General features: G+C 38.5%; 1 protein-coding gene across 1 annotated transcript in view; it reads right to left on the bottom strand.

The window, feature by feature from the left end:
• The window catches only part of LOC149227619 (putative LRR receptor-like serine/threonine-protein kinase At1g56140), a 238,337-nt gene extending 224,837 nt beyond the window's left edge, over nucleotides 1-13,500 (bottom strand). The window contains 6 exon segments of the mRNA XM_089380553.1: nucleotides 10,734-10,805; nucleotides 11,289-11,360; nucleotides 11,472-11,543; nucleotides 12,412-12,483; nucleotides 12,679-12,877; nucleotides 12,993-13,500. Coding sequence (XP_089236679.1) covers nucleotides 10,734-10,805; nucleotides 11,289-11,360; nucleotides 11,472-11,543; nucleotides 12,412-12,483; nucleotides 12,679-12,877; nucleotides 12,993-13,107 — 602 coding nt within the window. The 5' untranslated portion in view covers nucleotides 13,108-13,500.
• Nucleotides 13,501-13,901: the final 401 nt, after the last annotated feature.

Below are 13,901 nucleotides of genomic sequence, written 5' to 3'. Positions count from 1 at the left end.
TCCAAGCTTCGAACCATTGGGGAAGAAAGAACTGAACAAGATGCTGGATGCTAAAATCATCTTCCCGGTCAGACACACCCGCTGGGTAGCCAATCTCGTGCCAGTGAGAAAGAAAAATGGAGACATCAGGCTGTGTATTGACTTCAGAAACCTGAACAAAGCCTCTCAAAAGGATAACTATCCTATCCCTTCTATGGAACACATCCTTCAGTGCGTCTCTGGGTCTGAAATGTTGTCCCTATTAGATGGGTTCTCAGGATATAATCAAGTACTGGTATCTCATGGAGATCAGCTCAAGACAACCTTCAACACCAAATGGGGCACCTACGCATATCGTAAAATGCCTTTTGGGCTCATTAATGTGGGTGCCACATTCCAGAGAGCTATGGACATAACTTTCCGAGGGTTGATGTATAGATCAATAGTGGTGTACATGGATGACATCACTGTGTATTCATATCGCAAAAGGGATCATATTTATCACCTGAGGCAGATTTTCAAAAGATGCCGAAGGTATGGAATTTCTTTGAATCCCAAGAAGAGCATCTTTGCAGTCACAGAGGGGAAACTATTGGGTCATATCCTTTCTAAAGACGGGATTGTGATTGATCCTGAAAGAATACAAACCATCATGAGAATACAGCCCCCTACCAATAAAAAAACCATGCAATCTTTCTTCGGGAGGATTAATTTCGTTAGAAAATTCGTCTCAGGCTTCGTAGAAATAGTATGCCCCTTGCAGTTGATGATGAAGAAAAATGTTGTGTATAAATGGAGCGATGAAGCCAAGGAAGCATTTCGGCAAATCAAGGAAGCCATTGCTGAAGCTCCTGCACTGGTCAGCCCTGATTTCGGCAAAGGATTCTTCTTATACACCTTTGCTTCCGACCTTTCATATGTTGCAATTCTCACTCAAAAAAATGATGATGGCAATGAAGTCCCCATTTCCTACATGAGTTCAAATCTCCAAGGAGCGGAACTGAATTACCCAGATGTGGAGAAACAGGGCTATGCAGTTTTCAAGGCCGTTAAACATTTCTGCCCTTATTTACTAAAGGCCAAGACCAAATTCATCGTGCCCCATCCTGCTGTAAGAGCCCTCTTCATGCAGAAATAAATGGGTGAATGAAGAGGGAACTGGATAACCGCCCTTCAAGAGTTTGACTTGGAGATAAAGCCAACACAGATAGTTCGAGGGCAGGGACTTTGCAGGCTAGCGGCAGAAGCCTTAGTGGACCAAAAGGAGGCATCCAAAGAATCAGGAACGCCGAGCATGCAATATGCACAAATGGAGCTCAGGGAAGAGCCCTTATGGAGTAATGAAGCGCTGATGTATGAGCGAGAAGCATCAGAAGCCCTTTTGGACCCTGAGTCGTGGTACTATGACATACGCTTCTATCTAGTGCGGGGATCATGTCCTGAACACCTGGATGCATCACAGAGGAGAGCACTCAGATTGAAGTCTAATCTGTATCATTTGGCCAACAACGTCTTATACAGAAAAAATCATGATGGAATCTAGCTGCGGTGTTTGGAGAAAGATGATGCCAACCATGTATTGAAAGAAATGCACGATGGCCCAGCAGGTGGTCACTATGGCGGAGAGACCACTGCTCATAAAATATTGAGAGCTGGATATTATTGGCCCACAGTGTTCAGAGACTCGCATGCCTATGCTTGCAAATGCAAGGCGTGCCAAACCACCGTAGGACGAGAAAGAAAGCCCATTGTTCCCCTCAGGCCTGTTATGATTTATTGACTGTTCCAGCAATGGGGCCTAGATGTCATAGGCAAGATCACTCCAAACTCATCACAACAACACAAGTATATACTCACAACGACTGATTACTTCACCAGATGGACCGAAGCCATCCCGCTCCGGAAGGTGAACGAAGATGAGGTAATATCATTCATTGAGAAATTCATTATCAATAGGTATGGCATCCCTGACGCTCTCATTTTTGATAACGCTTCTTACTTTTCATCTCTGATACTGATTGAGTTTGCCATTAATAAGTCAATCCACATAAAGTATGCAAAAAACTATTACCCCCAGGGAAATGGAGTTGCAGAGTCTTCCAATAAAAACCTTATCTGCATAATCCGCAAGTCAGTCGCTGATAACTAGAGGAACTAGCACAATGCCTTGACAAATGCCCTTTGGGCTGATAGGGTCACCCCTAAAGTGGCCTTAGGAAACTCCCCATACTTCCTCGTCTATGGACAGGAAGCCATCTTGCCCCCAAACGTTGCCCTTCCCTCCTTATAGCTCTCCCAAGCTTCAAGAGGAACCCCTTCAGCCCTGCTTCAAGAAAGGATTGACCAACTGATGAAGCTGGAGGAATTAAGGGATAGAGCCAGAATTAAATTCAAAAATCACCAAATGATTGTAAAAAAATGGTTTGATCATCATCTGGCGGGAGATAAAGATTTCCAAGTAGGGGAGCTAGTCCTGAAATGGGACAAGCTGAGTGAGCCAAAGGGTAAACACACAAAATTCCAACACCTATGGCTGGGCCCATTCCAAGTTGTTGAAAAAATTGGTCAAGGGACTTACAGGTTGAAAACGTTATAGGGAGAGACTGAAAAGCTCCCTGTTAATGGCCAGCATCTGAAGAGATACTTCCAGTAGCCACCGCATTGGTGGTTGCCTCCTGAGTAGGTTAGAGTTCATTTCATTTTGTTGTTAGTTTAGTTGTATTTCTATCCTTTCTTTTGTTTTCTGCCAAGTCTATTTTCCTGCTGTTTTGAATTACATTCCTTTTCAGCCAGCTGATTGTAGTCCTCCAGTCTCGTTCTACCTTTCAGATCTTCCCTCATTCACTACTCTCGACCTTTCCCTTCCTCATTAACTTGCTGATGATTCTGTTGTTCCTGAATCCATCATTTCCCCTCAAATCAAACAAACTTTCTATCAGCCTTTGAGCACTTGAGAATCAACAGTGGAATGCAAACCGAAACCCCTCATGGGCATTTGTTGGGAACTATGTGAGATCTGTTGATAACTTGGATATATGAAGCATGTAGGGGCATATTTATAAAACAAAAAAATGTGTAACTACAGCTGGACTGGCATGGAGGAACATTGCATTTAAATAAATCCCACTTAGACCTAGCCTATACTTGCTTGTAAGGTTTACAGTCATTCTCCATTGGTCCCATCCACCACACTAAATGGTCCAATACTTGTTACTCACAAGTAAACCTCCTTTCATGGGCTAAGCTCACTGTCTCATACCCTGTGGAAAATCTAATTGTGCTCTAGTCCTTGTGCCTGAAACTGGAAGGAATTATCTAAAAAGAAATGAAATGTCAAGTCCTTGTGCCAATCTGGAAGGACAGGTTGTTTGGGAAGCCGGTTAGAGTAAGGACTGTTGTTGGGCTCAAAGTACCGGTTGACACAGCAAGCCCAACCTTGCTTAAGCGATTTAAAAATATGGCATGATCCATGACTGCGCCCCATTCAACCAATGAAAATATAGCACTAAAATTCTCATATAAAGTGCAAGATAAACATGTCTACATCAAGCTTGATGAGCAATAAAGAGCTGAGGTACACACCTAAACAGGTATGGACAGACCAGTGACGGCCCCAAAGGGATTTTTGAAAGTGGGAAACAGGTAAAGGAAGGTCAATAAACCCCATAATACTGCCTTTGGAGAATGCATCTCAAAATCATATCAATAAATAGAAGCTATTTGTCTCTATCCCTCTTGAAGGAGTTAATGTTTAAGTGGAACCCATGCTTGTCCATCTATATAGTTTGCATTTCAAGTTTATCTTAACATCCTGATGTTTTATTGATCTAAAGGTTATTTGGAAATAGAGATAACTGGTTCGCCTAGTGGTTCGCCATTTGTCGTGGCCACAACTACCACCCTACTAAAACATGCTCTGATAGCAAATTTTGAATGGGTCCCCTATAAGTCGATCTATCATCTCTCTGAATGATCTTTTCATCCCAGTGATTTTAACTCTATGAAGAGCCAAATATTCCATTCACAAATGGCGAAAGCCCCTTAACAAATCCCTCACATATAACCTTGTTAAGCCCTTCATTCATATGCTCATCGAGTTTTGTTTAGCTTCCAAAACCCTTCGTCGCATCATTGTCCCGTTATAATCCCTTTACAAAGGAAACCCTTCGCAAATACATATATCCTCCCTCTTTCGCTTATCACGTTCAATATGGCATATAATGCATGCCATAAGGCACTGGACCCGACGATGTTATGAACCACAATGCATATATTTTCGGGTCCGAAGCTATATCGCGCATCGCTATCGGCCTTGTCCCAAAGTTTATATATACGGTGCGCCTCTATCTACCTGACCCGTCGACCCTATTAAGCATATCATATATATATGTCGGGTCCGGTGTTAATCACTTATCACTATAGGCCTTGTCCCAAAGCTCATGTACATATATAGCGCTTCCATCTGCTGGACCCGATGGTTTTATCAACCACGATATATATATCTATATATATATATATATTGGGTCTGGAAGCCCCATCACATATCGCATTTCGACGGAGCCTGGGGGTCATGCAGTTAGCAGAGAGGTGAGAGCCAGACCCGGCGACAATTATATGCCCCATTATATAAAGTTTGAGGTCCGGCCTAAGTGATTGGGGTGAAATTTTCTGTGTTTTTCCCATTTTTTTCAAGATTCGCGATTTAACAAAGGAACGGGGTCTTAGTGCAGAAGGCGGGCCCGTGGAGACCCGATAGTGTAATCACACATTGGGGCGGTTGAAGGCATGGGTCCTGTGACCCGCAGAGGGGCCAATACCCAATTGCGATTAAAGGAAGCCCTCGAAAACCATGTCAAGCCTATGGATTGAGCGGGAGATTATGTGTTGCCTGTGTTTTATGTGTTCATCCTTTTCGCCCTTGCTCCTGTAGTTTTATAAAAGTTAATGAAGGAAGCGTTATGTTCTGTGTGAATATTTCTGTTATATTGTTTGCAATCATGAAGCTAATGATAGCTATCCTTGCAGGTGAGAAGTGAAGGATGCAGGAGTGGATTCGAAAATCCATATACACAGAAGCGTTGTGTTTGAAGGTCCAACCTCAAGCGTTCCAGGTCGGGATCCCACGCATGGCCTGTACATTCCGAAAGCAAGGTTGTCCCAGTCTTCATTATGGGAAGGAAACATATAGTCACCCTTTTACCAACATCTGTTCACTTCCTCAGGAAATGAATCGATCCGGCCGTTATGCTTTCTACGTGTCAGTAGTCACGCTGACGATCCTATCTCTGTGTACTCGATTTACATATCGGAAACAATGGGAAGATGAAGAGGCATGGTAGACCTAGAGTTAGGGGGTGTTTGCATAAGTATTACCACCGAAGAAGAGAAAGGGGTTTTCATTTTCGAGAATAACAGTTTTGCTTTATTGTGAATAAGGAGGATTGTTTTGGGGGAAGAAGGAGCCTTTAGTTTTAGACTTATTTGATTGTTCTTTTATATGTTTTGGATCAGAGTGTTGTTGCTGGCATGAATGTAAATGTGATTTGTATTTATGCATATTGATGACTTACAGTTCACTATTAGTCTTGTTAAATTGAATGTGATTCAGTTTCATGGTTAACTTGTGAATGGTCTCTGATTTGAAACTAAGTTAAACATCAGTTGCAAGTTTAATTCCATAAAAGAATGTGGATTCCTATATGTGATTGGATTGCAATTTGGCTTTAATACAGTCTTGTCTAGCTGTGAATTTAGTGATTGATTCTATTGGACTTGAATCTATACATGATGTTTAATCTTCTTTATCATGCTCCTGCCGAACATATATATGATGTTTAAACCTCTGTATTATGCTTATGCAGGATAGAATAGGATAGCTAAGACTAGATTAGAGTAGTTAGAAGTGGTATAGATAGGATTTAATGTTAGGTCCCTATAATACTAGTGATTCCCCCATTACTATTGTCATTGTATCCCTTATTGTTATTGTTATGCCCCTATTGTCCCCATATTGTTATTATTGTGCCCCATAGAATCCCACTATTGTTATTTTTGTGCCTTTATATTATTATTGTTAGGTCGGCTTGGCTATATTGTGACCCCTTAGACTCCTATATATATAAAGGAGGCTTTGTCATTTGTATCATCGAAGAATTGTTCATTTGTGTAATGTAAAGGAGGTTGCCCCCTCAAAGAGGCTAAATTCTAAGGCGTTGATCTATCTTTTTATCTTTTTGTGAGCTATTTTCCTAACATTTAATGCATAGAGGTTAGCTGTTTTATTTTGTTGATTTAATTGAAGTCTTCCTCCGGGAAGCAATCTTTCGACATGTTCAAACAGTTTACAGGGTCCCTTAAAACCCGTCGGAGCTAGCCATTCCAAGCGAAAGCAGGTCTAATTGGGGCTTGCGATCAGGTTAGCTCCCCTTGTTGGCATAGTGCACATTAGCCATGTCAACAGTTCCCAAAATAGGATACAATGTGTTAGTAGAGGAAGGAAACTAGTGGTGAAAAACTATTTGGAGATTGAAATTCCCTATAAAAAACATTATCTTCATCTGGATAATTTTACACAATAAAGCCCTCATTTTGCAGGTCCTTTAGAAAAGAAAATTCATTGGGCCAACATGGTGTTGTCAATACCAACTTGTAGAAGAAATGATATATCATATAATCTTGGAATATCCATATGCCAAGGAGTTATGAAAAGAGGTGGAAAGGACTATTAGGATACATAACCTTTGCAAAGGGGAAAATATTGAAGACGTTTTTAGAACTTGATTTCACAAAAAAGGAAACTTTCATCTTTGTCCATGTAGTGATGTCATCCTGGATGTGACCAACAATAATCTCTTATGCCATATTCCTCCACCACAAATTTGCATTCCCTATCAAATATGTAGCAATGCCTCTCACCTTGTCCTCCTCTAGGCATGCACCCAGTTGTCCAAGATATCGCTCCACATCCCAACATAAATTTCCAATCACTTTTACACATATAGTACCATCGTACATTTCTAGTTCCTTTTATTTCACTTTCATTGAAGCTCCAAACAAATCTTGTTCAACTGCTTTCTTCAACAAAGCAATCGTCTTTGATTGCTCATGGACCAATGATACAAGTTCAACAACTTTCATCTCCAACCAATTCATTCTTCTTCCATCAGTCTAAACTTTCTCAAGCACCTCATGAATTAAATCAACTAAGCAAGCACCACAACTCTCGCCCTCCATTGATTCAAGTTGTCCTCAAATCAATTGTCACTTCAGGAACACTATACCAAATTATCAACAAACAACTCCAATACTAACTCTCGACGGTGAAGAGTTTCACTTTCATCTTCACAAACTTCTACTCTAATACCAGCTTTGGGGGAAGGTGGTAAACTTATCTCTGATACCAACTTCAAGGGAAGGTGGTAAACTTGGCTTTAATACCAGTTACCACACCCCTAGAACATACACTATAGCTAAGGTGTGTTGAGTCCTTTGAATGTGTAGCACCGACAAGATTGATCACAATGGTTGTGACCAACTTACGACTACTACTTCTAAACTATGCCTCTAGCACTTATACTTCCTAGTGTGTGAGATTTATTATGTTAGCGAAATTAACATTTAATCATAAAACACAAATATTATTCCCAAATAACATTCACATCAACATTCATCACAAATGTCGCAATAATGTCACAATATGACACCTCGCATCATATAAAACAAGTTACAATACATGTGCGAAACTTCTTTTTATAGAAAAAGTCTTGAATCTTTGTAACATATTTGTTCCAAGGCCTAATCACAATTTACATACCGCAAAATCCAAGCCCTTGGTTGATCCAACCAAATCTCATAGCAAAACCCCAACTAAAACACGTCTCCATTCTCAAGTCATTCACTCACGCAGTCCAGTCATTCCTTTGGTCGTTCGACTCAATTTGTTCCTTCCAAGACTATACTTGCCCGATTCACAACCTTCAGTTGGCTCGGCTCACCTCTATAGTGGGTAAATCGAGATCTCTCCAACTCTCGGTTTGTCTCTAGACACCTGCATTTCTACTCCATGACTTGTCTTCTCTTTGTGCCTTGCTTTCCTTATGTGCCTTTTGTGCCAAGTTCCTTCTCCACTCATTCATCACTTTTTTATATGGCACCATCGTGCTAATCGGGAGCTCGTGCTGTTTGTTCGGGCCGACGCATCATTCCGCCTCATTGTGTAAGAAACCCCAAATTTTGAGGTTGGGCCAAATTTTACAGGGCGCCCTCATTCTACCTAGGCATGCTTGTTCCTCCTAGGCATGTCATTTCACATGGGCGTGTTCGTTCCACTTAGGTGCATTGGGCACACTCTTTCCATGTCAGGCGCCTTGTTTGGGTGGGTGCCTCGTTCCAACTTAGGTGCTATGGGGTCACTTAGGTGTGGTTGGGCCAACTCAGGTTCCACTGTAGGGGCGCGCCTTGGGCTAACTTGGGTGCCTCCTGTGCCACCTCTCTCACCTTGAGAGAGCGTGTTTTCACTCATGAGTGCCAAATTTTAGGTGCTCTTCGTCCCCTCATGCTGCAACACCCAAAACATCGCAAATATTGTTACAAATTGTGTGACACCGCTTTCACCACGCAACTCATCTCGTCTAGATCGTGTTGCTTGTGGGCACTCAAGCTCATGAGCCTAGCAACTATGGTCTACTAGACCTTAACAAGATAAAACATTAATTGAAATTATTTAACATATTATTTCTATGCTTAACAAGGTAAAACATTAATTGAAATTATTTAACATATTATTTCTATGCTTGAAGAGAAGTGAGAGAAGCATTCTGGATCACCATAGTTTTTCTACCTTAATAGGTCAAGAAGGTTGATAGTGTGACAAATATTTTTAAAACTAGAACATATTTGACTATAATCTGGGCAATCTAAGAGAAAATGCTTTTCATCTTCAACACTCTTGGTATCACACAGGTGACTGACTCTTTCTTCCCATGGTTTTTTGGGAATAGATCAATACCTGATTTCACTATGAAACTCATAAGAATTTGTTCTTATCTTAGCAATGCTGATTTTATTGTTAACACTAGTCAAGACAAATAAATAATTCTAGTTTTCAAGATTGGGTTGATCACTTGCTTATGGGGGCCTCACTCAACGAACCTATGGCATATCACGTGCGTTCATGTCATACTAAACAATACCCTTAATTTGATTACATATCCGAAAATACCTCTAAAAATCACATTATTTAACTCCCTACCAATATGATCCCAATACACCTTCCCAATTTAAAAAGCCCCTACTTTCTCTAGATATTGTAGGTACCAATTTTTTCATTAACATTTTTTATACCCCTTTATATTTTTTCATAACTTTGAGCTCTATTTTTTATACCTGTAAATATAAAAACCCTTTACCCCTTATATATCCCCTAATATATTATGTCTTTTTTTCCTCAATATATATCCCCAGATATGAATGCACGTGGTATGGTATTGCTCACTAAGTGAAGTCCCCGTGATGATATCTTAGTTTCCTTTTTCCCTCTAACCTTTATCTCCTCGCAACTTCTCCTTAAATTTGAAAGTAATAATATTTTTAATATTATCCTTATTATGCAAGATGATCTCCTCCTTTATCCCCCAAAGGCCAAGCCAAGATTGGACATCCTTGTGCCATCTTTGCTTGAGCCGAAGGTGGGGGTTTTGGCTAGAGTTTGAAGCAATTTTGAGAAACCTCTTGGATTAACTTCTTCTTATACATGATATACATGCCCATGATATATCTAACAATTGAAAGTAAAAAAAATGGTGCAATCTAACTATTCTATCTTTTGGCATTTTTCTATAGGAATCCACTCCAAGTTTTGGTTGCTATATAATTTTTGAAAAGATTGTGATTTTTTTTGTTTAAATTGTGTTTTTGAATGAATAAATGAATTCACAGCCCTAAAAAGCCCCTAGGACACTTGGATTATGCAGACTATACTACTTAAATTTGCAATTCAAATATTGACTTGAAAATATGCCCAAAAAATGGCTATTTAGACTAAGGGAAATTTTATTTTTTATTATTTGTTTATTTATTTTTATGGTTGAAATAAGTGAGACTTGTAATCCTTCGGTGCTCAATACAGAGTGACATATTAAGAACAAAGATATATCCATCTTAAATTGTGTATCTATCATGCACAGAAAGAGATTAAAATTTGAGAAAGAGTTTGCATCTCTAGAGATTTGATCCCTCTTAACACATGACCCTTAAAACATTTTAATGATATGTTTCTCGTTGACACATGGCATATTAAAAAATTAGAAAAATATTTACACTTTTAAAGACTTTATTACTTAGTGCATGATAAATCAAAAATTAAAATAAATATAAACCAGTAAATATAGCGAAGAAGGCAGGACTCTTATTAATAAAATAATTGACTAGGTACCTAATTGACTAACCCACCTTTATGCTAATCCACAATAATAATAGACTTCTCTCTGCTTTAGGCTGATCCACAATAATAATACACTTCTTTAAAATATTATTAAACGATTATTAAATTACTCTATGTAAGTAAATTTTATAAAGCAATTTTTTATTAGCAGATTCTATTTGCAGTAATATTCACGTCCTTAGAAAAGGTCACAACCCCAACCTTATATGCAAAACGACAGACATAAAAATATCAAACGATAAATAAGTTTATCTTTCATATTATAAGTTTGTGGCAAAAGAAACAGTTCTAAATTGCTATGCATGCAACTTACAGTTTTTGCAATGATGTCAGGTTCCCAAGCTCTTTTGGAAGTGTGCCATTCAGACTGTTTGAGGAAATGCTCCTGAAATGAAAAAAAAAACTAAAAGTAAGAAACAATTGCTGTTTTCTTCATTTTATTACTCCATTGAATAATCATGGAAACATGAGTCTGGTTTTTTTGGGGTTCCTTTCTGTTTGGTATCCCAGTTGAGCTAGAAGTTGGATTTAAGCATAAGAAATGAGAGACCAGTTTGTCTTTTTTCCTTTTTCTATTTGGCATTCCCTTTGATCTAAAGGCTGAAGTACTGTGTGTTGTTTTTAAGAATTGAGTAGACAGAAAGAAGTGCTCTACAGCTAGGGTGAGGGACAAGTTCAATAATTGAAGGTATCCTCCAGTACAAAGAAATGAAAAAAAACACTGATATGTTATAAAAGCCATGCAGTCTTAGATTTATTACATGTTCATGTTCAGAATGTCAAGCTTGTAGTTGTAAATTTTCTATTCTTCCATACACTTAAGAAGAAATCACAAGTTAAATTATATACAGAAAGAAAGGAATCTTACAATGAGACCAAGTTAACCAGATTTCCAAGCTCCTTTGGGACAGGGCCAGATAAATTATTTGTTCCAACGGACCTGCATCAATGAATATGCTTAATGCCTTTATATGACATCCATTTTCATCCAAAGAATTACAGAATCAATTGGTAAACTTTAAAACATAGAACAAAAGGGGAAAAACCTCACAAGTACTGCATGTTTGTGAGGCTACCCAAGAAGGCAGGTATTGGTCCCGTTAAATAATTTTGTGCCAAGTTCCTGCCATGAAAATTCCACAGATAGGTCTATCAAGATCTCACTTTATCTGGACAGAATAAGTAAACCTTATGGGTTATGTTCAAGTGGTATAGAATGTACAATATGCAATTAGACAGAATAAGTAAACCTTATGGGTTATTTTCAAGTGGCATAGAATGTACCATATGCAATTTTACTATGTTCAGTTCAACATGTAAGAACATAATATAATGTGTCTGTAAATTTTTCTCATAGGTCAATGACGTTGGGAACCACAACCATGATATATCAGAACATAATATAATGGCGTTGTTTACCGAGGTCACAATTTCGTTCCGAAAGTCATTTTTGTTGGAATCTGGCTATTTGTTTTCATAAAATCTGACCATAGGTGTGTTTGAATCTTTTTTTTGATGGTGGAAATGGATTCAGCACCATCAAAAACCCCAAGGACACTCAAAGTTCTGAAACTTGACAGCTATAACCCAGATATCCCAACAATTCCGCCAGATTTTTGGCAAAATCATACCAGAATTTCCACTATTTTCAGAGCAAAATTGTGTCCTCCTTAAACTACTCTTATTATTATTATCTAATGTGTCTGTATCAGTCAATGATGTTGAGAACCAAACATGATATTTAAGAACATAATATAATGTATCTGTAAAATTTTGTTTCTAGTCAATGATGTTGGCAACCATAACCATGATGTGTAAAAACATAATATTATGTGTCTGTAAAATTTTGTTACTAATCAATGAGGTTGGAAACCACAACCATGATATGTTAGTTATTTTGAACAAGTTTGTACTTGAAAATAAAGACAATTCCCTGCAGCCATTAGACAAGACAACATTCAATTTTACTGAAAAATAAGAAAGAGTCTTACAGATCCCAGAGGTAAGTCAGGTTAGCTAATTCTGCAGGAATTTCTCCTGTTATGTCAATTGCATAGGCTTTCCTGCAAGCAAGAGAGCAGCTAATGGATTAGGATACTTGGGTCTTGCAATTATAATTTGAAAAGAGACCACTTTGGGCTGAGATCTAAAAATCAATAAACACAACTTCATGTTCACTGGAAGTGTAACAGTGCATTGAATCTAACTTGAGCAGACCTAAAAAGAAATCAAAATGGTAGATTTACAAGAAGTTTTACATTTGCACAACATGGCAAGTGGAATTGCTGTTGAAGGTGCAATCACACTTGAACGCAGGATTCATAGAATTATCTGAAATGGGCGTACTATCAATGGCTCGTCCAGTGCATGGATCTCCAGTAAGATTCCATGGAGTCTTCCATGTATTGGAATCTGTACCAGTGCTCCACTTCTGAGCAAGTGACTTTAATGCAATAACTGTCACCAGGAAAAGGAAATGAATTGATCAACAAATGAAATATTGATAAAAACAGAAGACATGAGAATAAAGTGCAACCTGTGGTCTTTTTTTTGGAAATATACTCTGTTTTACCTTCATTTGGCTCTGTGACAGCTGCTGTTTGAGCTTGCTGAAACAATCTGAAACACCCCATGCTCAGAAAAGTGCACAGAAGGCAAAGTGGAGATGATATGTGAAGCCTGTACATGATGATGGCCTAGCCAAGTCTGGGCTTGGTGCTAGATCATGAAAGATGCAATATACAGGTGGCTTGAACAACAATGCTTGCAGGACAACTTTCACTGGGAAAATGATACCAGGCTGAAATATATTGTGGGTCACCCCTTTCTTGGAGATAAGTTTCACTGGGAAAATGATACCAGGCTGGAATATATTGTGGATCACCCCTTTCTTGGAGATGCCGGAAATGACCCGGTCAAAAATCTGTTACAGGCTAATGAGAAGGAGTGTTGTCAGCTCCACCTCCACTAATATTGTCAACTCCAACTCCATGAATATTGCTTAATTCTGAGTGTCCCAATCAAGGGCTAAAAGCCACAATCAACAATCAACAACCAAACATAAATGGACAATCCTTTACTTGATGCAAAGGAATTACTCAAAAAAAACCGATAGTAAGAAAAGGTACCAAAGCCAATTTGAACACTTTGTGATCCAGAATGGTCAAGTCCACCAGTGAGAAGAAGTATAAATGGATTTTTATATCATAAAAACAAGGTAAGAAAAGGTACCAAAGCCAAATTTGAACACTTTGTAATCCAAAATGGTCAAATCCACCAGTGAGAAGAAGCATAAATGGATTTTTATATCATAAAAACAATTTAAGAACACATTGATTACACATTTTATTTTTGATAAAACATATGAAAAATGTTATAAAACATTACAGGATCCACTGGTGTATCAGGTATTTACATGTAATTTAATTTACATGTAATTTAATATATAAAATGAAAATGTTTATTATAATTTCTTTTGGTC

Source organism: Pinus tabuliformis, chromosome J (assembly GCF_031772625.1).
Source record: "Pinus tabuliformis cultivar Carrire ecotype Pingquan chromosome J, CPIR1, whole genome shotgun sequence".
NCBI lineage: Eukaryota > Viridiplantae > Streptophyta > Pinopsida > Pinales > Pinaceae > Pinus > Pinus tabuliformis.
Note: the sequence above shows the minus strand (reverse complement) of the source record. Positions and strands in the feature narration are given on the sequence as shown.